The sequence below is a fragment of the Simochromis diagramma genome, unplaced genomic scaffold, assembly GCF_900408965.1.
Source record: "Simochromis diagramma unplaced genomic scaffold, fSimDia1.1 OVJJ01000302.1, whole genome shotgun sequence".
NCBI classification, from domain to species: domain Eukaryota; kingdom Metazoa; phylum Chordata; class Actinopteri; order Cichliformes; family Cichlidae; genus Simochromis; species Simochromis diagramma.
In genome coordinates this window covers 11,061,741-11,086,430 of record NW_024386792.1, presented here as the reverse complement: position 1 = coordinate 11,086,430, position 24,690 = coordinate 11,061,741, and the positions used below count along the sequence as shown (strand labels likewise).

General features: G+C 40.3%; 1 protein-coding gene across 10 annotated transcripts in view; it reads left to right on the top strand.

The window, feature by feature from the left end:
- adgrl3.1 (adhesion G protein-coupled receptor L3.1) overlaps positions 1-24,690 on the top strand; it is a 117,921-nt gene that overhangs the window by 16,182 nt on the left and 77,049 nt on the right. For all 10 annotated transcript variants that reach the window (XM_040024426.1, XM_040024432.1, XM_040024430.1 and 7 more), the window contains exons 3-4: positions 13,578-13,745; positions 20,255-20,468. In XM_040024426.1, coding sequence (XP_039880360.1) covers positions 13,691-13,745; positions 20,255-20,468 — 269 coding nt within the window. In that variant the 5' untranslated portion in view covers positions 13,578-13,690. The remainder of the gene's footprint in view (positions 1-13,577; positions 13,746-20,254; positions 20,469-24,690) is intronic.

Below are 24,690 nucleotides of genomic sequence, written 5' to 3'. Positions count from 1 at the left end.
GACCCGCAGTGACAGATAGGCTCAGAGGAAATGAGCTTGTGACTGAAAGGTCACGGTTTAAAATCTGTATGGGTACAGTAGCTGGAAAAATCCCGGCAGTTTAAATCCCTCAACAACTACCATCAGGGCTGCGACCTATGGGCATTAACCTTTAACTGTTTCGGTGGAGCAGCTCCGACTTCGGTAGTGTGAGACTGTGTGGCTGTGCTGAACGAGCTCCCAGGTGTGACTGAGTTAATGCGTGGATGTGGTCCACCCTTCTTTCCTGCTCAGCCATTGAGGCAAACATGAACGAGTTCTTTCCCAGTCAACGAGCCAGGCTAAATGAAGCGCATGACTTGATAGCTTACAAACGTGCTACATTTTCAGCCATTATTTCAGCTTTGATTGTTTACAGTTTCTTTGCTGATTTGGTGTATTCACATCTGACAGTCTGGAGAAATTCTGTTGGACTTAGTGTTTGCTGTCTGATATTTGCCGCTGTCTGGTGGCTCTGCATCCTGTTTACTGTGCTTAAAGTATCATTCTTTCCTTTATGCACTCTTTCATCCCTCCTAAGATCAAGCGAGTGCACCTGGGGAGTAAACACATACACACCTACAGAATAATCAAATACACATGCGGTTTTGACGTAAATGCACAAAGACCCACATGTATACTCCTCACAAGCACAAATACATTGCCACCTGAGTGGATTGGTACAACCCCCAGCACACCCCGTGCAACACAGAAGTACATGCACACACACACGCACACACTTGACAACAGGGAATAGCCCACAGAGATGCTCTCAGTCAACAACTTGGAAAAAAAAGGCAGCTATTTAAGGCCACCGTATTCCAGGAAGGATAAGCCGTCTTATTTGTGCGAAGAAACAAAACAAGTTATGGCAGTTACTATCACTGTTTCTTCCCTACTGTGTCTTCTCCTATTTGGGATGTTTTGCCTATGAGTCAGTGCTAATTGTATAAAGTAGACTATATTGAGAATGTAGATTTCCAACGGGCTTGGTATGATGATGAGCAGATGCACTCGCAGATGTTTTCCTTCCATGTGTGTGTTTACCAGTTCAATTATCCCTATCGTATACTGTAGAGATTTGTTGTTCTATTTGGATGCATCAGCATGGATTCCAACAAAAACCACGAGTTATCGTAACTCTGTTCGTGCAAGCAGACTTGTTTGATACCTTTGGGAGCGCGACAACGGTTAAACACACACACAGACATCTAAACCATGAAATATGCTTTATTTCACTTTAATGCGTTTTGAAAGCAACAGCTGGAAAAGATGCATTGGTCAGAGATTAAAATCTTACTGTTCTAGTTAATAGTTTAAAAGCAGACCTGTTGCTGCGTGCCAGTGTTTCACATTTCAAATCTACATATATATCCATTATCATAGAGGATTAAATGCTGTGAATGTGCTCTGTGCATGTGTGTATTCAGTTATTGTAAAGAAAGTCGCAGACCTCACAAGGATCCAAATGTAATCCTCACATTCAGTTCATGTTTTAGGAACGTGGATCTGTCCACAATGACTAGAGTTATGAAAGGGAATCGATGCTGAAGACTTCTAGCTACAACCGGAATATAAGATCTGAGCAGCATAAGATTAATTTTTGATCATATATTTCTTACTGGCACAATAAAGCATTGATGAAACAAGTGAGAATAGTTTTGCAGACCCTGGGTTTCTTTTATTTGAACTTTGTAACTCTATAAAAATAACTTATTCTGTCAATTTGTACTTACTAATGTGTAATTTTTTTTAACATAAATGAGCATTACATTGTTATTACACATACTCAAATGTGTCGATTATATTGCAGCGATAACAAATAAAGTATATGTACATGTAGATTTGCATATTACATGTGTTTCAACAATGCCGACTGAAAATAATAGACATTTATTTCAGACATTGCGAACCACCCACCAGCCTCATTGAATCATTCTATTTTAAATGCATCTGCTTGCTCTGGTTTGTTGATTGGAATATATCAGCACACCAGGGATATGAAACTGCAATAAGATCCAGACCTCTACCCTGCGTGATTTGAATATGAAATGATTAGATTATTGATTTTGGTTATTTGGGTCTCCCGCCCGAGGTGATATTGTGGCAGCGCAATCACCATAGCTGACATTTAGCACTGTGTTTACCTTTGCTGTCCCCATTGATTGCTTCAAAATCACCACCCATACATCCTGCTGGAGCTCATTGTATCATCAGTTTTATGCTATTTTGGAGAAGTGATGGATGCAGCTTATCAAAAATGCAACAGCTGTGGTTTGAGTCAGTGCAAAAAATATCCACGCCACCCTGCAATCACGAAACACTGGTTGCATTTCATTGAATCGAATCTCATTGTAAAAATGGCAGATGCAATTCACGTGGGTGCAGATTTACTCCAGAATAAGTCTTTAACATATGTTGATAACATGAAGGATTATTATAGCTTCCTCTGTGAAACTGATGAGGGTTAGGATTCAAACCATTTTGCCCTGCAAACTGAAAACTAAAGCTCAGCCTCAGTCCTGCAGAGAACAGTAATAAGTCTTGATTTTTATGTAATAATGTTCCAGGTAATGTTCTAGCACTGAATAACCACCACTGTGCTTCCTCAATCCCAGTAAACTTTGAAGAGAATCTCTTCCTCAGTTTAGATTTTTTTTGTTTCCAGGGAGAAGTGAAAATGTAATATCTAACAAAAGTGTTTGCTGACAAATACTCCCATATCAGTGTGGACATCTGTCATGAGACATTTTATACGCATCACGGCTCTGAGCAGCATTGCAGTCATAGTGACTCAAAAAGACTGTAATGTTTAATGTGTTCCGTGATATGTGAAGGGAGAAATTTCTATCTGTGTCCACCAGCGCATTTTCCTACACATAAGTCAAGGTGACAGTCTGCAAACGGATGTACTTTTTCTCTTAGGTAGATCTTTCTGTGCTTCCGATGCCATTTTCTCAGCAGTCAGACAATCCAACATTAAGTGCCTCCTTTTATATTTATACACCAGTGTTGGTGCTTATGCATTTTTAATTTATGAACAGCACTGTAAGCACCCCAGAAAGGCCTTTTTGAATAAATATTTCAAGACTCTGATATACACAGTTCATATCTGCTCTATAATGCAAGAGCAAAGGTTTGGTCCTAATGTCTTATGCAAAAATCACTTTTTTCCCCTCCTAACTGAATCAGTGGAAACCACAGAGTTTTGAAGTTTGCTGATTCTGAACAAATCTTTGAAATACTTGAATGCACGTGTTTCTGAAAGAGTATTGGGATCTAAAATTAGAGTAGCAGGAGTCTCATTATTTTGGTCCTACCAGTCTCTTTCATGTGAGCTTATGGTAGTTTAAAATGGAAAACAGTGGGTGTAGAGCACCTGAGCATGATGAGAATATTAAATGTTCATAGAGCAACATGGCGAAGTGGATGGCAGAGGAAAGAAAGGACATGCAAGCATGTGAGAAAGAAGGGAAAAAAAGCATAGAGACAGAGTGCACGCAAAGAAGTAAACAAGGCTGGATGGAGGATAGCAGTCGGCCATGAAAATAAATGGATGGAGAGAACAGAATTGAAGAAAAGTAATTGACAAATGGATAATAAAGCTCAAATGTAAGATGAGGTTTTGAGCATTTTCTCTTGCTAACCAAGCCCAGCTCGTTCACGGGGGTTTAAATCTAGGTCACGAGAGTCGTTTGCTCCCTGTTTGTCTGCCTCCGCTTTAATGCAGCATCACTCACTGCTGAGGTGGCTGTTCTCTGTACTGTACAGGACAACTTTCTGTCTTTCCCTCTCTCTCTTCTTCACCCGCGAACACAATCACACGCATACACAAACTCTGCCGTGCGCTGCCTCTGGCTTTAAGGCATGCCTTTGATGGATCCGTTGTGACAGTACTGGGTTTAGAGCAGTGACAGGGAGTAGGAGAGGGAGACGGCAATGGGGGAGCAAAAAAAGGTAGTATGAAGGAGAAGACAGATGAATCAAAGGGAGGAAAACAACATCAGTGGCGCTGGAATCAGCATCACTGTGTCTGTAGTTGACATAATTGATTGTATCAGAGGAAGTTTTGTACACTATTAACTCCGCTCTTATGGGGGAACTCAGCTGTAATGCCATGCAGAATTGAATGGCTACATGCGCGTGTGTGCACAGGACTGTGTGCTTGTTATCTGGATATTTGCATGGGGCACAGCCATTTTTGGGGTATGGATTGAATTTTATTTTATTTTATTTGTATTCTTTCACTTATTGTTGCATGTGTGTTGTTGCTGCCTGTGTTTGAGTAATTTCTGTAACTGTGAGACATCTGCTGCTGCCTATCTTGGCCAGGTCTCCCTTGAAAAAGAGGTTTTTAATCTCAATGGGATCTTCCTGGTTAAATAAAGGTTAATAAATAAATAAATAAATATGGACTCATTTTTTGTTTGTTTTTTTCATTAGCTAAGTCTAAAAGTAGGCCAACCATAAACTGGACTTCTGCTCTGTGCATTGAGTACTTTGATATATTTTGAGTGTTTTGAGTATTTCAGTGAGCTAACCTAATTTGCTTGTATGAGGTGGGAGTGAAAATAGTATTCCTCATTATTCCACGTTAATCTGTGGGTTGTATAAAGCAGATAAGTTATGAAATCAGTTTTCACTGATAATTGTGTTGATTCTGCGTATTCTTAGCATTGAATTAGCAAAACTCTAACTCATCTGCAAGCTAAAGTATTGCGTCAAGAGCGTAAATAATGAGTGAAAAAAGTGTAAAAGCATAAAAGCTATTAATTTTTTTTTTGTAAATCAAAACTAACAGGCGCTAAAAGCTGTCGAGAACTGAGTAAACTGGCTCTTCATGACTAATCTGGTGAATCTCGACACCGCCAAGTGGGCTGTTTAATACTTCTCAGCATACGAGCTGCAGTTCCACATATGTGAGAATATACTAGTTTGAAGGGGTTAGCAGTTCCCATACTCAGCGGTCATAATAGAGTGATCACTTACAGTGATGGCAAGCCCACAGATTGCCTGTAAATGATGGATATCACCATTGTGATTTAACCCATTGGTTTGTGAAATCCTTTTCTGGAGCCTCAAGCTGAGCATTTTTTGCCATTGCGATGTTATTTTTTAAACCACATCTGGATCTGACTGGGAAGCCCAGGATGCTATGTGTCCAACGTATCCCAACCTAAACCCCCGATCTGTTCTACCCTATGTTTTTCTTACAAGGAAAGTGCTTCATGGTGCTCTGACGTCCCTTTTTTAAGGTTATGTGGACATGTGAACACTAACCATGTGACCTTAACTTGTCTGCTATTTTAGATGTGTGACAGTCATGGTGACAATGTAGGGTCAAGTGAATAAGACTCCAGTCATTTAGGCCTAGAGAGTGGTGAGCATCCAACTGACAACCACCAATCGTTCGGGAAAAATGAGTTTTCCCCGAATGGCTGAGAGTGGTGGCAAGAGGTTGATGGGAGTCACTGGGAAAACAATTGCTAAAGCCCTCCAGTCATACAGGCCTACAGATTGATCAGTGGCCCTCTGGCAACCACCTATTGCTAAGGAAAAATGTGTATTCCCCCCTACGGTAAGACGAAATCCTCCTTGTGACTGCTGAAATCGTGGTTTGAAAGGAAGTGATGGACTTGTCTATAAACACCATCCATCTGCAGACAGTATATGGGTAGATTTTATCTCATTGGAACATATCATGACCTAGCTATTTACTGTACAGTTGTTACTCAATTATGAAACTTTAAATAGCTTTTACAGTAAGAGAAAATCTGTAAAGCGCATATCTCCCAGAGACATTATAAACAAATCTTATACAGCCTGGGTGTGAAACTCTGAAACCAGAATCGCCTCGAGGGTTTTGGCAAAGACTAAAATCTGGCCAATGGGTGGCATTGGAAAATGTGAAGGATAGAGGATAAATTTAGTACTTTTAAATGTATTTTCATAAATTTTATAACTTTTCCTGCTCATAAAGACCTCCCCCATTAGCTATTCTTATTACACCAAAGTAATTAAGTAATAAATAAATTATTAGATGACAGAAAGGTTCCTTTCACTATATTCAATAGAAATGTCTGTTTTGTACAGTGGGTAGTTAATGTGTAGTTAAACACTGTTAGACTGATGTAAAAGTGAGTTTCTTCGGTTCGGCCCACTTAACATCCAAATAGCTTGTATTTGACCCCCGATGTAAGATGAGTTTGACATTCCTGTTCTCGAGAGTCTTTCCAAAAAGACTTTGTTGTACCCAGGCTAGCTAGTTACCTTTCCCCCTGTAACATTATAGATAGTAACAGCATCAGTATCTGTCTCATAATAAATTAAATATTTTAAAGTGATTAAGCATGTCAAAAAAGTCTACTTTGTCTTAGCTAGCCTTAATTTGCTACTGTAATTGATTTGATTTAGCCTGCTTATTTTTCCATGGCATGATATTGTGTTTCTTTGAAATTCTTTGAAAAGCTGGTCTTAAAAAAGTGATGTTATTGTGTTATATTTAGTTTTCACCCATAGTTATTGTGTTTTTTCTTTCAGAACTGGTGCTGTTTTATGTCTCTTTTCACATTTGACAGTTGAACTTTTTATATCACTATCTAGTGTTAGAGAGCTGTGTTTTATGAAACCCGAATCTTTTAGGGCAGAGTCTAAGGAGGAGAAAAAAGATAAATGCCTTATGTTATTAACTTACTTTAAGATTCTGCTCAAATCGCTATGATCGCTTTTGGCACTCCCTCTCTCTCACTGCCTCCTGCCATCCTCTCTGTCTCCATCCCTGTGTCACTCCCGCTTTATCCCATCTTTCTATCTCTATTTCTCTTAGCCATTTTCCTTTCCGACCTTCTTCACGAATCTCCTCCTCCATCTTCTTCCCTCCTCTTTAATCCTTCGTCTTTTTCCTCTCTCCACCCCTCCCCACTTCTCCACTTCTCCTCCTATCTCAATTCTTGCTTGCACGTCTCCACCTTAGCCCGTCTTGTCTCATGAGGGAGGGAGGGCATATAGAGTTGATTAGATTGGAGCATTAGAAAGTTCAGAGCAAAGCAGAGCAGAACAGAGTGTGGTATCTAGCTGCCAGGCAGACAGAATCAAAACGCCTGTGCCTTACAGACGAGGTCATTGGTGGTGGATTTTCAGGCTGGTTTTGGTGCATCAGATTTCTGTGAGCGTTCTCAGAGCAGCCAGAGGCAGCCATGCGGAAACTGCAGTGGTCCGGTCAAAGCCAGAGACTCCCTAGACGCAATTTTCTGACGGGCATAGCATGTCTAACATGGATGGAGAGGATGAGGTGCTTAGCCCAAAGCTTTGAACTCTTATGAGTGAAAATAATTTGAAAAGAAAATGTAGCTTTTAAAAAATAAAAATGTATTTGTGGGAAAAATCTTGAATCTTCTTTGAACAGCAACAGAGGAAACTAGTCTGTCAGGGCGGCGCAGCCTTCTTTGCATGTTTTTTTCTCATGCAAAATATAAAGGTGGCTTGAATTAGCCATGATCTGCTCTGCCACAGGCCTTTATCCCTGATCATGACATGTTAAAACAGAGTAAATGTTGCAGTTAAATTAACAGACTTCCCTGCTGCTATAAAAAAAGAAAAAAAAATGAGCGAATTGAAAAAAAAAAATCATACTAAACAGCTGTTGTTCAACTTCACTGAGGATGTCAAATTGAGACCACAGTGACCCATACTGATGTAGGGGTGACCTATACCTTTAAGGCGACGCTGAAGCACTCTGCAGCTCTTTGCTACTGACATACAAAGGATTTACAACTGGCACTGTATAAATTGCTAGCTAGGCCACTTGTCTTCGGGGCACTGGTGACAATTGTGCACATTCCTACAGTGAAGCTGCCCTTCATCCGAGTACTGACATGTGTGCACTCGACTGCATGTATGTACTGTGCATGCTAAAAACAAATGTCCAGTGGTATTAACCATACTGCATCTGGCTGCAGTGACCAAATGTATAGATTTAAAACAAGACACATGAGCTGACATGACTGTTTGTCACATGTTAGTAGTGGCCAGATCTAAACTCAACGAGACACTGACTTAATTTTAATTGTGATTTTAATGTGGTGCGAGGGGGCTTGTATGTGAACTCCCCCTTTCTCTAAACATGCATACACATGCAACAGTAGGAATACATGTTGTGGTTGACACGTCAAGACATTCACATTATTGGGAGTTGACAGTATGTTTTTCCTAAACCTCTGGTCACACTAAGGGGCCACTCGCTGCTAATCAGTATCTTAGGCTTCATCAGCACCAAGCAATTATGAGGGAGGACCTTCTATTCACAATCACTCATGCTGGTCTGTGTTTGAATGCGTGCGTGCCTGCTGCATGTGAATGTCTTTTGTCTGTTTGCACAGTGCATAATTGCTATGAGTGTGTATACACGCGCCTGTTGCTTGAATGTGTGTGCTTGTTTCTTATGTCTCTCATTATAGGCCACAGGCCAGACTCCCACCAGGTTCTATCCTGATTAGTCATCTCTTCAGCTCCACACTGCCAAATTAGCTACCTAAATGTGTGTGTGTGTCTGTGTCTGTGTGTGCATGGTCACTCTAATCAAAATTCTCCCAGCCTGTCTACCTGTGCTCATGATAATTTGAAACACTATCTATACCGACTCACACTCTATCACCCACACAACCTTATTCCAACCCTTTCCATCACACGCACAGACACACACACACGTAGAAATGGTCCATGGTGGTTACCCTAGCAAGCCAACTGGAGGTAATTTACCGTAGCTTGGCGGACACATGCCATTTTACTGAACATGGTGCATAGCCCCCTGAGCTTTGTTCCGCTCAGACTTCTCTCCAACAGAGCAAAGAATGAACAAATGAAGAAACTAAAAAGAGGGAAGAAAAGAACAGGTGAAGAAAAACTAAGTGAAGAAAAAAGGAGAAAAAAAACACAAGATGTCCTCTTCCTCTGCCGTTATAGCACACCAAATATATGTATCTATAGATAGATAGATAGATAGATAGATAGATAGATAGATAGATAGATAGATAGATAGATAAGTACAAGAAGAAAAACTCAGCAGGTTATGCATGCATTTACATTTCTCTCCTATTCTTTCTTTCTTTATTTTTTAACCATTTTCTTTTATTCTAATTATGGTGAATGCAAAGCTACAGGTAAAGATAGATTACAAAATACTGATTTTAGTACAGTATCTAAACGGGTATTCATTTGCTCTCTATGGTTTGTTTTTTTATAACTACTGTAATCCATCTGTTATCTGCTAGCCTAATATGATGCACATATACTCATACTTCAACACGGTATTCTTTAAGGCATGCTCACAGGATAAGTGCAACATGGACACATTTGAGACTCTGCCTGGAGGCTGAGGGAGTAGGGCATCTGGTCTCCTAGTGATAAGCACGTGTGTGTGTGAAAATGTGTGTATGAAGGCGCGTGCATGTGCGTGTGACGCGTGTTGACAAGGTAGCCCAGTCCGGTCAGCATTCATTAGTGATAGAGAGAATCCCCGAATGAGGAGTGCTGTGACAGGCAGGACTCTCGTTAGGGAACTTAACACACACACACACGCACACACACACACTCAGTAGGGTCAGGCTGCCTTGTGCACAGAATCAGCCCAACATCAATTAGTTCATGGATGCATGCATTATAGACTGTGTGAGTGTGGCGGCTTTGGCGACAGCTATGTTAATGCCGACCCTGTAGGAAATGAAGATTCAGGGCAGAAAAATATGGGACATCGAGGCCACGTCACACATACATGTAAGACTAATGTGGAGAAGATTGTCTTATTGATACAGTAAATAATACAGTGTTGTTGAGACTGTTAACTGCATTAACGGTGCAGTTATAACATTATATATTTATTTTTTTCTTCAAGATGTTGGGAAAACTGCGGTGGCAAAATAGCCAAGGTTGACAAATGTAGTGTGTGTTTATATTTGTAGCATAATTAGCAGGTGTCTGCTGAGCGGATATGACTAAGCAGAGATGGATAGAAACGGCAGGTACATCCAAAGACTTGGATCCAGTCTGATCTTGTTTCTTTGTTGATGTTTTGCTCAGTTTTATGCAGATGCTGTTTATCTTCTAGAGAGCATCTCCAGTGAGATAGAACTAGTTCAGGATTGGAAATATTGAGCTCATTAAAAAAAAAAAAAGATTTGATTATTTTCATAATTTTAGCAGTGAGCAGGTTCAGGTGGGGCCTGTGATGTTTGCAAAACCTTATGTGCTCTGATGAATACAGAGTGTAAACGCTTCACATATGTCCTGATAATTAGCACCATTACTGTCTGTTTACTCATTATATATTAACCAATCAACACATTAGGATAATTAAAGGAAGCAGGTTAGGAAAACAGGGCAATGCTTTGGGCAATCATTATTGTCTATGCTCTTGTCAGACTTTGTAGAGGGAACAGTTTTTTTGTCATTATCTGAACATATGGGAGCATGCAGCCCTGTTGAATTATGAACATAACTTGACTGACACGCAGCCATTGTCTGTGTAGCCACCGTGTGCTTGGAGGAAATGAGAGGGTTAATTAACTGATGGGTGAGATGCTGGTGGAGCATACGGGGTGATGGAATAGCTTTTGAATTATGAAACAGCGGAATGCTGTGGCTGGTGGCGTCCGGCCATATGTCAGTGTATGCCTTCTCTGTCTAGCTGGGGACAGCTGGTCAGATTGCTCATGTTCAACTGAGTTAGGGGCCAATCAATCAAAATGGGGCAGTTTGTTAGGTCGTTTAAGTGGAGGAAAGAATAACACAGAGGAGTCTATTGTGAGTCTATCACTTTAGTGCCATTAGGGATTTGTCAAGAACTGTTAACAGATATGCAATCACACTCCAATGAAATCAGTTGCACCGCTTGGTATTTAGAAAGCTGAATAGGTTTGTAGATTAAAAATAAAAATTGAAGGATTTTTGTAAGTAGAAGGATTAAGTCGATTATAACAGACAGTTTTGAGAAATCAAAATTATTCAAACTTTGACTTTTCTTACTTAAATGAGTTGTTTTCCACCTATTGTCAGCTGACCAATACATTTTATATACTTTTAAAATGATTTTTTTGTAGTAAACTAGAAATCACAAAAAAACCAACAACAGTTTCTTACAGTTAACAATTAGTTTCTTCTGAATGCAAAAGAAAAAAACAGTTTGTAGTTAAGTGCGTCTGTTAAGTTTTTACAGACTTATCAAAGGGAAACTTAAAGTCTCTGCCATTATCCAGAGCTAAAGAATTATGCTCCATAAAAGTAATCTGATTGGATAAAATGCTTGACTACTTTATGCTGGAATGCAAATTGAATTTTCTACAACTTTTCAGACTTCACTAAATTAGGTTTGGCTTGTGTTTTTATCATTAGTTTTAGTGAATTTTCAATTTAAAGGATTTATTTTGACATACAAAAAAGAACAGAACCAATAAAATGCCAGATGACTACACAGGCCTCATCGTCTGTGTGTTTCTGCAGTGTGCGTGTGCCTCTGGGTGGCTGTCTGTCCCATTTGCAGGTCTGCGATGAGGCTTTTTATCATTTCAGATGCTCTGAAGATACGTTATACATATATTGTGTGATTCTGGTAAAAAAAAAAGGGCCTGTGTGATTCTGGCATTTTCTATAAATTAAAAGGCTTTTGATAACATCAGTTATAAGAAATATCAAAGGCAGAGGATTGTGCCAAAGCAGATATTGCCTTCACAGCATGACATGATGGAAATAGCTGGCTATTGTCTCAGTCTCTGCTGGACAAAAATGATATGGTCACACTGATCAATAGTCTCTGTTACACATGATGTATCTCCCATGGCTGTGGCTGTCTGCTTTGCTCCATCTGTCCCCGGCTGTTGCATATTTCTCCAGCCCCTCTCGCTCCCACTTACAAACTTGATGTGCTTGTTTTTCCGGAGCTGAGTATGAGTTCCCTTGAGAACGGTGAACATTTAGGCACAAAGATGGCTTTTGCTACCTTAGAACTACTCCCCTGATGAAATTGATGTTTGTTTGAAAAGGATGATTGTGTGAAGATTTTATTATCCTTTATGTCATGCACACTTTAAACTTGACATACACACATAATTCTGCAAATTAAATGTAAATGTTGCAGCTTTTCCTATTTAAAAAGTGAATTTTGCAGTGCAAAAAAACAAAGAGAGCCACTGAGTTGAGATAAGAGTGAGTGGGCGGTGAGCAAGTGATTGAACAGTGCTGGTCTTTTTAATCTGCTCAGAAAAAAGACGGAGAAACGATGCTTACCAGTCTGTCACTGCTATAACTTATCTCAGAGACCATCCCTGTATTAATTGTTTGTTGCTGATGGACCATGAAATGAACAATTAGGTTGGGACATCAATACATTTCACACTTTGATGCTGATGTGTAATACCAAGTGAAGTGAATCCTAATAAAAGCATCATTATGCAAACATTAAGCACCATTGCATTATTTTACTATTTCTTTTAGACAAGGTCTGCATATAACATTAGTCTTGCATTTTCCAGGCAGATTTGTGTTGTGTATGGATTAATCGGGATATGGTTTGTTGCCATTTGAAATATGGATTTGCACAAAATATCCTGTTCTTGTTGTGTTTAACACACTATCATGGCTTTTTTTTAGCTTAAAAATGTGATTTTAATTCCTTTAGAATCTTTTAAAGCAGATGAGATATTTAGTATGACCTAATGAAGAATATATTAATTTGTAGATCTTAAAAATAATCACAAATTGGACAGAAGTTTTTAATTCCCTAAGCTATTTAATTTAATTGAATTCAATTCAGTCTAATTATACAGCACCAAATCACAACAACAGTTGCCGCAAGCCGCTTTCCATTGTAATAAAATAATAAAGAGAAAATCCCAACAATCATATGACCCTGTATGAGCAAACGCTTTGGAGACAGTGGGAAGGAAAAATTCAATTTTATAAGGAAGAAATTGGTTTGCAGAACAAGGCTCATCTCTGTGACCAGTTGGGGGTGAGGGGAGGATGACAGGACAAAGACATGCCGTGGAAGAGAGACAGAGATTAATAATAAAAAACTATACAATAAATGTTATCAAAGTGTTTTTATACATTCATGATCCATAATCTTGTAGTTTTATGTGCTTGTAGGTCCTCTCTGTGTGTCTGCAGAATATCATTTACTTACCTAGCAGGCAAATCCACTTAAAATTGGTCTTCTTTAACTTTTTTTTTAATTTTCTGAAAATATGATTGAGGTACAAGTGTTTGTCATTTAGTCCTCTCTTTCTTTCTCTCATAAGGAAATGATTTTTGTTATTTTGAAGTTTGTTAAAATGTCCATCCACTATAAATCAGTTAAATGTTTTGAGGAAAATCTGCTTCTTTGCTGGATAAACTTTGTCAGTTGTTGTTTACTTGTTTATTTGTTGTTAGAAAGAAAAAAAAATAAGAAAAAGATCATATTTTGGAATAATTAGTAAATCTGTGTATTGCGGCCTACATAAAGCATCCTAATGTGTATACGTATGGCAAACCAAGTGAGCAGATTCTCTCTGTGTGTCAATTCCCAGGTCTGTATGGTGACAGGAAGACTGAGCTGTGACATATAAACAGCTCGCCACAAGACCGTCTGGGCTCAGCAGGAAGTACCTCCATATCTACTTCCAGGTCATCCTCAGACGTCATGTGGACCAGATGCCTGCTCTTGATCTCAACCTTCTTTTCCCCCATAGCCATTGGTAAGGGACACACTACTCATTGCACTGCCCTAACCACAAAAGGAGAGAAAAAAACTACATTTAATTTGTTAATTGAAATGTGTTGTATTGCTCAATTATTACTATTGCTACATTAAAGATTTTCAGTCAAATATCTATGTGACTAAAGTCCATTTGGCAAAAGCAAGAAAAAAGTTTTGGTCATAAAACAGCTGTTGATTATTTTAAGCTATAGTCTGTGTTTTTAATAACTGTATTGATAAGAGCAATAGGTAATGTTAGTTAATTTTATAACAGTCACAATTGTCTGCTAAAATAAAGGCTTATTGCTGGACTTCTTTCAAAAAACAAATAGCATTTGTTGCAAAGAGCTGTTACTCAGCAGGCACAAAAAAGCAAGGATACAAATGAGTCTTGAAACAACACAGATGGGATAAAGGAGGCCGACACACAGCAGATAAACAGACAAACCAACAAAGGGATGCACAAGACTACATACAGCATGGGCTGATTACAAAGCAAGGTGGCAACTGTTCAATTCAAGTTCACTTATAAAGCACCACATGACAGCAAGAGATGCCTCAAGGCACTTTATATTATAAGGTAAAGACCTTGCAGTATTCATGAGAGAACCTTAACAATCAAAGGACCCCATATGAGCAATTAGTTTGCAATGGTGGGAATGAGAAACTCCCTCTTAACTGGAAGAAACCTCCAGCAGAACCGTGCTATAAGCTTATCAAAAATGAAAGTGATGAGTACAGTAGAAAGAGCGTAGGTCTCCCCAATCCAAACTGGGAGTTAGTTTGACAGGAGAGGGACCTGATAGCTGAAGGCTCTGCCTCCCATTCTACTTTTAAAAAGTCTAGGAACCAGAAGTAAGCACCGTCTGAGAGTGAAGCACTCTGTTAGGATAATATGATACTATGAGTCTTTAACATATGATGGGGTCTGATTATTCGAGAGTTTGTGTGTGAGGAGAAAGACTTTAAATTCAGTTCTGGATTTAACAGGGAGCAAATGAAGAGATGCTAATACAGAGGAAACGTGGTCTCTCTGTCTATTCCCTGACACCAGATAATAATGAATTAAAATTGTCCAGACTTGAAATAATGAATGCATGAAAAATAGACAAGTGAAGATATATAAAACAAGAGTGAAACTAATCAGGATAGCGCAGACAATCATAAAGGAGCGAAGAGGCAAAGGCACAGGAGACACACAAGAAAAAGCAATTACCAAAATAAGACAGTAAGTGGAAACCAGTAGGACAAATGTGTAAACACATAGACCAGACAGAGATGGGCAAGATGGGGAGACAATGAGGACACCATGAAAATATGAGCATAAGAAAGAATAACAGTAAAACCAAAAATAAGAATCAAAACTCAGGGCACCATTTTATTGCACACACAGAAATTTTTCACACGTACAAAATGTTCAGTGCAGATGCAGTCCAGTAGGTCAACTTTATATTTCCTCCTTTCCTACATGACTATAGGCTTAAAAGACTCTGAGAGGGAGCTCTGGCCCATTTGAACTTGGTCCTATTAATAGCTCCTGTCACTCACATTGTGTAACTTTGTAACATGCACTCACGCACAAACACTCATATGTATCCACATTTTAAATAGATGTAGGTCTCTACAGCAAGTGATTCCTGGACCACACACACAAACACACCATCAAGCATGTACTTGCACCAACGTTGCCAGAAATCCCACCTAAAAACTAATGGATGCAATTAAAAGGCACACAGGGAGTGCTTATAGTCAGGCATATAAACACCAAGGGCTTGGTTTTGCAGGAAGAGATGAGTTTCAGTTAAATATATTTGCATCGATGTCTAAAGAATGAGTTGATGTATGCAAAGTATGTTCCTTTTGCTTTGTGAGGAAACCTGTACAGCTGAAACAAGGACACCAGCTTGAGGGCACACAACAGCAACCACTCAGTCTTCTCCACAGACCCATATTATTTTAGGATTGTTCAAACAAAAAGACATTTAAACGTGAATCTGGGAATTATTTTGGTTGGTTTTTTTTGTTTGTTTGTTTTTTGGATTTTTTTTTTTTGGCAGGGTTTTACGGGTTTTTTATACGCTCTATTGGGTGGAGGTGACTGACTGAAGAACATCCAGTTTCTTTCCTTTAAGGAACTTGTGTGTGAAGCATTTGCACTGTGAAGCTCTGTCTAATCAGTTTTGCAGAATTTGGCTTATTCTGAGCAGAGAGTCTAGGCCTGTACACTTCAGAATTCACCCTGCTACTTCTATAAGCTATCACATATCAGTAAACAGTAGTGACCCAATTCCACTGGCAGTCATACATGCTCATGCCATAACACTGCCTCCACCATATTTGACAGATGATGCGGTATGCTTCGAATCATTAGCTGCAACATCATCAACATCTGCAAAAAGCAACTGCTGTTGCAACTAGAGACTGAGGTACAACACATTGAGTGACCTACAACACAAAGACGTCAGGTCTGAGGGGGAATGTCATCATCCCCACTCTCCAAGACTGGGCACCAAGTCCTGAAAACAACTGGTAGATTAAATGCAAGGGCAGCTGACCTGAAACAGAAGACCATGGCTAAGCTGGGAACCTATAACTCTATAAGATTAACAACAGCCACAAGGAGCTGTATCTTCCATGGAGAAAAAGACTTGTGGCCAAGATCAAGGCAGAACAAAGGGACGTTAGCCAACTATCTGCAGGAAGGAGTGATGAAGTGTGATGGCTTCTGGTATACCTTTTAAAGCAATTAGCTTGAACAGTTATACCAGAAGCTGGGAGAATAAACCAAGTGTTCTCCACTGAACCATCCAAGTTATACTCTTGTGCTTCACAGGTAAAGGTGTGGCTGGTTGGGATTAGCTGAGTATGAATTATTGGCAGTCCGCGGCAGTGTCATCATTTATGTCATCTCCATTTAGGTAACCAATCTGTATCTGTCTGTCTTCTGGGTTCACTAGTCACCATCCAAGAAAAATAAACAGTCGGACAGCACCAGACTCTGGCATGATCCACACCTACTGGCTCAAGGATTTACTTCATTTTGTGAACCCTTGGAAGCACAAATTAACTAGTTGCTAATGGATGAGGTGTACCCGGAATGGCTAACCGGAGGCTGAAAAGGCCTGATCGCCATGGAACCCCAGAAGAGTACACTAAGCGGAAAGAAGGAGGCTGAGAACTAGTGAGTGTCAGAAACACTATCCAGGAAAGAAAGAACAAAGATCCATTAGCACACAGACAGATGGCCACAACTGATCATGTGCTTAGTAAATACCTCAGGCAGCAGAAACCCAAGAAAGAAGAGGCGTAAGAAGAGGAAGCATCATGGATGGACACGCTACTGCATGCCATGGCCACTGGCAGGTAGAAGAAGGGTGTGATATTAAAAAATCCTAAATGGCTAGACAAAGCTGGACTGAAAGACATCATGGAGGCACTAATTGTGGCAGCACAGACACAAGCTCTAAGCGCAAGATTGATGGAGGCTGGGGTCTACCACACCAGGCAAGATCCCAGGTGCAGGCTGTGCAAAGATGCCCTGAGATAATCCAGCACATAACAGGGTGTGAGATGCTAGCAGGCAGGACATACATGGGACGCCATAACCAAGCGGCTGACATAGTATACAGGAACATCTGTGCCAAATATGGCTGGAGGTTACTGAGGTCAAAATGGGATACACCCCCTGCTGGTTGACAATGATCAAGCTAAGATATATATATATATATATAGATATATGAATATATCTATATATATATATATTCAGATATTGATAAAACAATGAGGGTACTGCTAGCCTTAACCTTTAGAATATCTTATGCACTTAAAATAAGTTGTTTTCCCTGTAACTCAAAGCACCCCACATTTAAGACATCAGCATTGGCCAAAAGCTTTGGCAGTTCAAGTGAGAGATCACCTTTTAAATCTCTCTCCTTTTTCCTTTCACCCATTCCTTCTTTCCATCTATCCACCTCTTTCGCCACTCTCTTGTTCTTGGCCCAAATGTAAAAATCAATATCCTTTTGTTTCAGCCCCCCGAGGCAATAAGAGTGTCTGAATAAGACTGTCCGTACTGTCTGTTGCTGCCAAGTTTCTGTCACCACTTACACAACTAATGACAGACACATTAACATGGACTTGCCAGCTCACACATTATTACATGTAGTCAAAGACAGACAGCTAAATATGTGCACATAATGTGTGTGTGCGAGTGAATGCATGTGTATCAGGTGACAGAAATATGTGTAGAGGGTCCTTTGGAGACAGGGTTAAGCACAGCAGCTTTATAGGTGAGGCAGCTGATATAATAAGATAAATTAAAATGTGACAGACGAGACAGGATGGCATGTACGAGTCAGTTCATTTACTCCTGCTTACAAAGGCAGAGTGGCTTTTAATGGGAATACAGATAGACCCCTCATTTGAATAGTGTGTGTGTGAGTTTGTGTCATAATGCTTGCTTCATACCCAAAGGGGACCCTGTAAGGCAACACTGTAAGACATCTGATCCAAAGCTAGTCTAGACAGCTGCCTTACGATGCTGTTTATTGATCCCCGCATGCTCCAATTAACCCTCACTTCAGAATTTATATTCATGCTCACAGAGTCATGATGCAGCCATTGAAAAACTAATAAACTGACACTTACTTTCACACAGTAATGACCCAGTGCACTAAGACCCCCTGCTTACACAGACAAAACTGCATGATGCCCTGTTAAATCCTCAGCTACTTTGGAGACACACATCCTGTCTGAATGTGTGCTTAAGGTCTAATCATAGCCTGCAGTGGTATACATACGTGTGTGTGCATGTGTCTGTTCATTAGAGAAGACATTTTCAGTAAATGCCACTTATATATCAGTCTTATCTCTAAGCTACCTCCTGCCATTATCAATGTTTTTCCCTCAGGTACCAACACCACACTGATATTGGCTGGCTGTGAATTTCCACCTCTACATTCCATCACTCCGAGCATTTGTATGCATGAGTGTGTGCGTGTGTGTGTGTGTGTGTGTGTGTGTGTGTGTGTGTGTGTGTGTGTGTGTGTGTGTGTGTGCGTGTGCTTCCGTGCTTGTGTGTCTGTGATGTGGTGAAGGGCAGTATTAAGTTGAGCCCGGGCACAGTGTCATTGAGCTCATTCAGATTCTTTGCTGCATTTGTGTAACCATGACGCTTCTCTAACCAATGAGAGAGCCAAGGGAGGGTGGAGGGGGTTACTATGGTTACCATGACAGGGAGCGTTGCCTCGCTTTACACAGATGTTGTATGTCTGTGTCTTTTTAATTGCTTTTGTGTCCATACATTCATGTGTGTATACATGTGCTTGTTTCTCTGCTTTTAAGAAATGATTTGACAGGATATGTTCTTCCAAAAAGAGCGCTGGGTCTGGCAACCTTCCACATTAGTTTTGTGTAGATTTAATAAATGTTATTAGTTTATTCAAGTGGGAAATGCATAATATGTATATTGCACCCTGTATAGCAAAAATTCTCAGATGGTCTAGATGGGCAGTGCTATATATATATATATGTGTGTGTGTGTGTGTAATAAAATCTGCATTATTATTATGGAAAGGTTAGGTGGATTCAGACATGGGCAATACAATTGAGCACCTCAGAAGAATAATCCATGCAACACTAACACCCAGAACCACACCATTATTGTCACTGCACTTCTATGTAATAGCTTCAGTCACATGGAGGTATGTATAAGGTGTTTTAGCAGAACATGAAAATAAAGAATGAGAGAAAGGGGAGAAAAGTCCAAATGCTTATGAGCAAGGAGAAAACTTTTTTTTAAACTATTTGTGTGGCATTGGGGGGCTGGCTGGCGGGGACTAGCTGGAATCCACAGGAAGCAAGGATTAAAATAAAAGAAGTGATGGAATCGCGATAACAAGAAGAATCCAAAATCATGACACTGTTAAGAATACTTTTGATGAGAAGAGTTTGCCTTTCTTCTGATTTTTGCTCATTTTGTTTTTAGATGAAAGGGAGTTGTGTGGCACAAAAGCGTCCGCCAGTGAAGTAAAAAAAATATCGGGAATGTTCGGTAACTTCAGACTCATTGAAATTAATGACGTTCCCTATTACAGTACAGTCCTAGTGGATGTTTGCATCACATTTGCAACTTGTGAGAATAATTAGGCATTGCTATCTTTGAATATTATCTGCAGCACTAAATATCTGTTGAAATTGCCAGGCAATTACTCTCTATCTAGAATGATGTCCAATACTGCTAACTGCAAAGCACTAATTACCAAGTCAGTTCACTCGCGACAGTGGACGTGCCCTTATAAGAAGTCTTTTGTTATGCTATTGTTTTCATATAGTCTGAATAATTACGTCTATATGACAAGGGTACAAATGCAATTTCAGTTGAACACAGTCTATTCTTGAATAATTCAGGCCTTGCAGTCCAAGTAAATTAAAGATGTCTCTACCAAAACGTCTGGAGTATTTCACCAAACAAAGACTTAATATCAATACACATGTCTTTCTGTCCAGTTTATGGCCGTGCCCCCATCCCCATGGCAGTAGTCCGCAGGGAGCTGTCCTGTGAGTCCTACCCCATTGAGTTACGCTGCCCAGGCACAGATGTCATCATGATTGAAAGTGCCAACTACGGCCGCACTGATGACAAGATCTGCGACTCGGACCCCGTCCAGATGGAAAACACGCGGTGCTACCTGCCTGATGCATACAAGATCATGTCACTCAGGTCAGTTTGTATGTACGTGTTTGAGTGAATGTGTGATGTGTCATTTTCTAAGAACTGTAAAACCAAAACTGACAACCACAGTGAACATAATTAATTCTTTGTGTTGCTTTGTTAATTAAGTTTGTCCCATGGTATCCTTTTGGTGCGTGTTGAAGGCTGACTCATGGCACAAAGACAGAGCCAAGACAGGAACAGTCTGAATTGCTTTACTTACTCTAAACCCCAGAGATCCTATCTTTAGTAGGTGTATTGATCCTCATTAAGTACAGTGGTATGAAAAAGTCTTTTCCCCCTTCCTGATTTTCGATTTTTTATATGTTTGTCACACTTAAATGTTTCAGATCATCAGATCAACAAATGTAAATATTACACAAAGATAGGGATGGGTATCGTTTAGGCTTTATCCGATACCGGTGCCAAACCGGTACTTTTGAAACGGTGCCGGTGCTTAAACGGTGCTCAAACTGGTGCTTAAAGAATGGAGAACAAAAAATTGGTCCAAAAACCTCTCATGTTCAGCTGTTTTTTTTGTAAAAAGATAACAATGTTAGCGTTTTCTGCAGCTATAGGGCATATATGGTATCATTCTTGGCTGGAAGCAGTGCTTAAACAATGGAAAAAACACAAACTTTGTCCAAAAACCTCTCATGTTTAACTGTTTTCCACTTTTTCTTTGGTCATTTTAGCCTTTTTGGCCAGGGTGAAGGGAGTATCTGGCATCAAACAAGAAGACAGCCACATGTAGCTATGATGATGTTTGCTAGTTCACCTTACATGTATTAATGTAATAATGTGGTTAGCCTACTCAACGTAAATTACACACGAACAACATTTAGCTACTCACGCAGAGAAGAACGGCTGCTGCTGCTGCCATCATCCGTCATCATTTCTGCTACACTGGCAGGGCTAGGGGCCAGGACTCTCCTCTTTGGGTTCTTGGGGGATGTTGCTAACTCCGGGTCCGATAACAGGCAACCCACCCGCAGTAGATGTGCTCGATGTGAGGTCTCGCAGCAAGCTATCAAATACGGCGCATTTCTCGGCTTTAAAAAAAAACGCTACGCGTCGCCAGGTGTTTCATCGGATTTGAGGTGTTACCTCCTTTGACAGTATCACAGTATCAGCTTAAAGCACTTGTTGCAGGCTGCTGAGTTTGCATATATTGCTGTGAAGTACAGCCAGACTTTTGATCACTTTGCCTTGGGCATTTTTAATCTGTAGCTCTGCTCTAAAAGAACGTACGTACCTGGACCCGCCTACTATCCTCAGAAACGTAAAATGATTGGCTAGAATTCAAAGTGTATGACATCTCAGGAAAAAAAAGCACCGAAATAAAGCACCAAAATGTGCGCTGCTTTTCGGTCTGGTTACTACCGTTTATGTCAGAACCGGTGCCATCATGGCACCGGATACCGGTACCCATCCCTACTAGGGGTGCAACGATACACAAAATTCACGGTTCGGTTCGGTTCGATACTTTGGTGTCACGGTTCGATATTTTTTCGATACAAAAAAAATGTTCACGCCTTTTTAATTTGTCATTTATTAAAATTATAAATATATATTTTAACTCAAAAGTACAGTTTTTAAATGTAACCCTAACCCTTGTGCGTGTTTTTTTTTTTTGACAGCGAATGCACACCTGCGGACCACTTATGTGCAGCCCTGGTTATTTAGCTCGTCATATTGCAGCCACAGAAATTCTTTTGTCCATGAAACCATAAAGCTGCACTTTCTTTTTGCCTTATAGTCTGATTTGTCATAACTTTTCCGTTTTGTGGTAAGCTTTTCTTTGGCTGTCACTTCTTCACCCTGACCTGTCTTATTTGGCTCAGCAGAACTGAAATATATATCCTGCTGCTTTTACACACACTCACATAAGCTCAGCGATTCTCTGCGCGATCAACCTCTCACATGTTTAAGCTTGCTGCGGGAGATTTCACTTGTCATGTTTGCATAGTAAGCTAACGATTGATAAGACAATGTCAGAGGAATTGGTGCACAAATTATCATCACTCACAGATCAGTGCTGTCGCTCTCTATACACAGTTCGCACGATTGCAAAGTGAAAGCAAAAAAACAAGCGCAAATTCAAACGCGATTTCAATATGTCACATATTGACAGTGGCTCATCGATGCCAATGACATAATTACCCAGCTACATTTCTGAAAGAATGCAAAAGCATTGACATATATTTTTCCTTCCTACAATAGCCCGACGGGCAGGGAAGAGATAGATTTTGGTAGCCCGACTGAAAAAATCGCTAGCCCCGGGACGTCGGGCTAGCGATTTTGCGAGCCCTGTATCTGATTGAGGAATCACTCATCTTTGGAAAAGAGAGTTTATTACAGAGAAATGTCTCTTTCCAAAATAAAAGCTATACTATCCGCTTCTTCTGGGCTATATTCTCAGCAGCATATTAAACAGCTGTCTAAATGACTCGGCTAAAGTTAGTAGCATGCTTGTTGTTTTTGTCTTTGCACTAGGATGATGTCGGCGTAAATGTGCGGTCATATTCGTTGTGTTCCCACTAGTGCTTTCAGGTTAATCTCGTTGAAATGACCTTAACGCCACAACACGGCAAATCTCCGTTAACGAGCTACCGCCGATCGCCCCGTGCATGGGGCTAGACGGCCAACACGTTAAGGAGCTAACTGCGCTAACACACTAGTTCCCACCCATGTAATTGAGCATTGCATGGCACATCCAACATACTGTTTTACTTTAGTCCATGACTCGCTTACCTTCAGGGTCATACGTCACATGAAAACCAAAATAATTCCAAACACCAGATCTGAATGAGGGTGGGGGAGGTCCATGTTGCAAGGAGAGCTTAACTTCTGTCTCGCTAGCTTGCCCTGCTCTCTTCCTTCTGACGATGCTGTCTGTGTTGAGCGCTCAGTGGATCTGCGCTCGACAGTGCAGCCTAGGCGGAGTAGTCGAACGCAGATTCACTGAGCGCTCAACACAGACAGCATCGTCAGAAGGAAAGTTGATAAAATAAATTACAAATGTTGTATTGTTCGATACATATGCGTACCGAACCGAAAGCACTGTATCGAACGGTTCAATATCGATACGAATATCGTTGCACCCCTAATCCCTACACAAAGATAACAAAAGTAAACACAAAATGCAGTTTTTAAATCAAGGGCTTTATCATTAGGGGTATGGCCCTGTGTGAAAACTTGATTGCCCCCACCTTGTTAAATCATGAATAAACTGTGATTAACCACGTCTTTTACAAAGCTAAGTTTCCCTCCCACTTTAAGGCCTGATTACTGCCTGTAATCACTTAAACAGAACCTGTCTGACAAACTGAAGCAGACTGAGAAATGCAACACAACATGTCACAATTGAAAGAGATGAGAAACAAAGTCACTGACATCTATCAATCTGGAAAGGGTTACCAAGCAATTTTGAAGGCTTTGGGACTTCCAGCAAACCACAGTGAGAGCCATTATCCACAAATGGCGAAAATATGGAACAGTGGTTCCCAGGAGTCGCTGGTCAACCAAAAAGACCCCCAAAGCGCAGCGACGACTCGTCCAAGAGGTCACAAAAGGTCAGAGTTTATTATTCAACAGTAAGAAAGTTACTGGGAAAAATACCACCCATTGGAGAGTTCAAGGAGAAAACAGTTACACAAAGACTTGTCTCACATTTGCCAGAAAAAATCTTAATGATCCCCAAGACATCTCTGAAAATACTCTGTGGACTGAAGAGAGAAACGCTGAACGTTACATGTGGCATAAAACTAACACAGCATGTCAGAAAAGGAAGTTCGCACCAACAGTAAAATATGGTGGTGGTAGTGTGATGGTCTGGGGCTGCTTTGCTGCCTCAGGACCTGGAAGATTTGTTGCAGTTAATGGAACCATGAATTCTGCTTCTACCAAAACATCCTGAAGGAGAATGTCCGGCAATCTGCTGTTGACCTCAAGCTTAAGCGCACTTGGGTTCTGCAGCAGGAAAATGATCCAAACCACACCAGCAAGTCCACCTCTGAATGGATGAAGATAAAACAAAATAAATACTTTGGAGTGGCATAGTCAAAGGCCTGACCTTAATCCAATTGAGATGCTCGAATTCCCCCCATGTGTTTTTTCCCATACCACACTATATATCAAGTTCTGAATTAACTATGAATTTACCCACTTTCAAGAAGTTTACACCAAACAACAGAGGCATAAAATGACAGAACTGCTAAACTGTAATGGG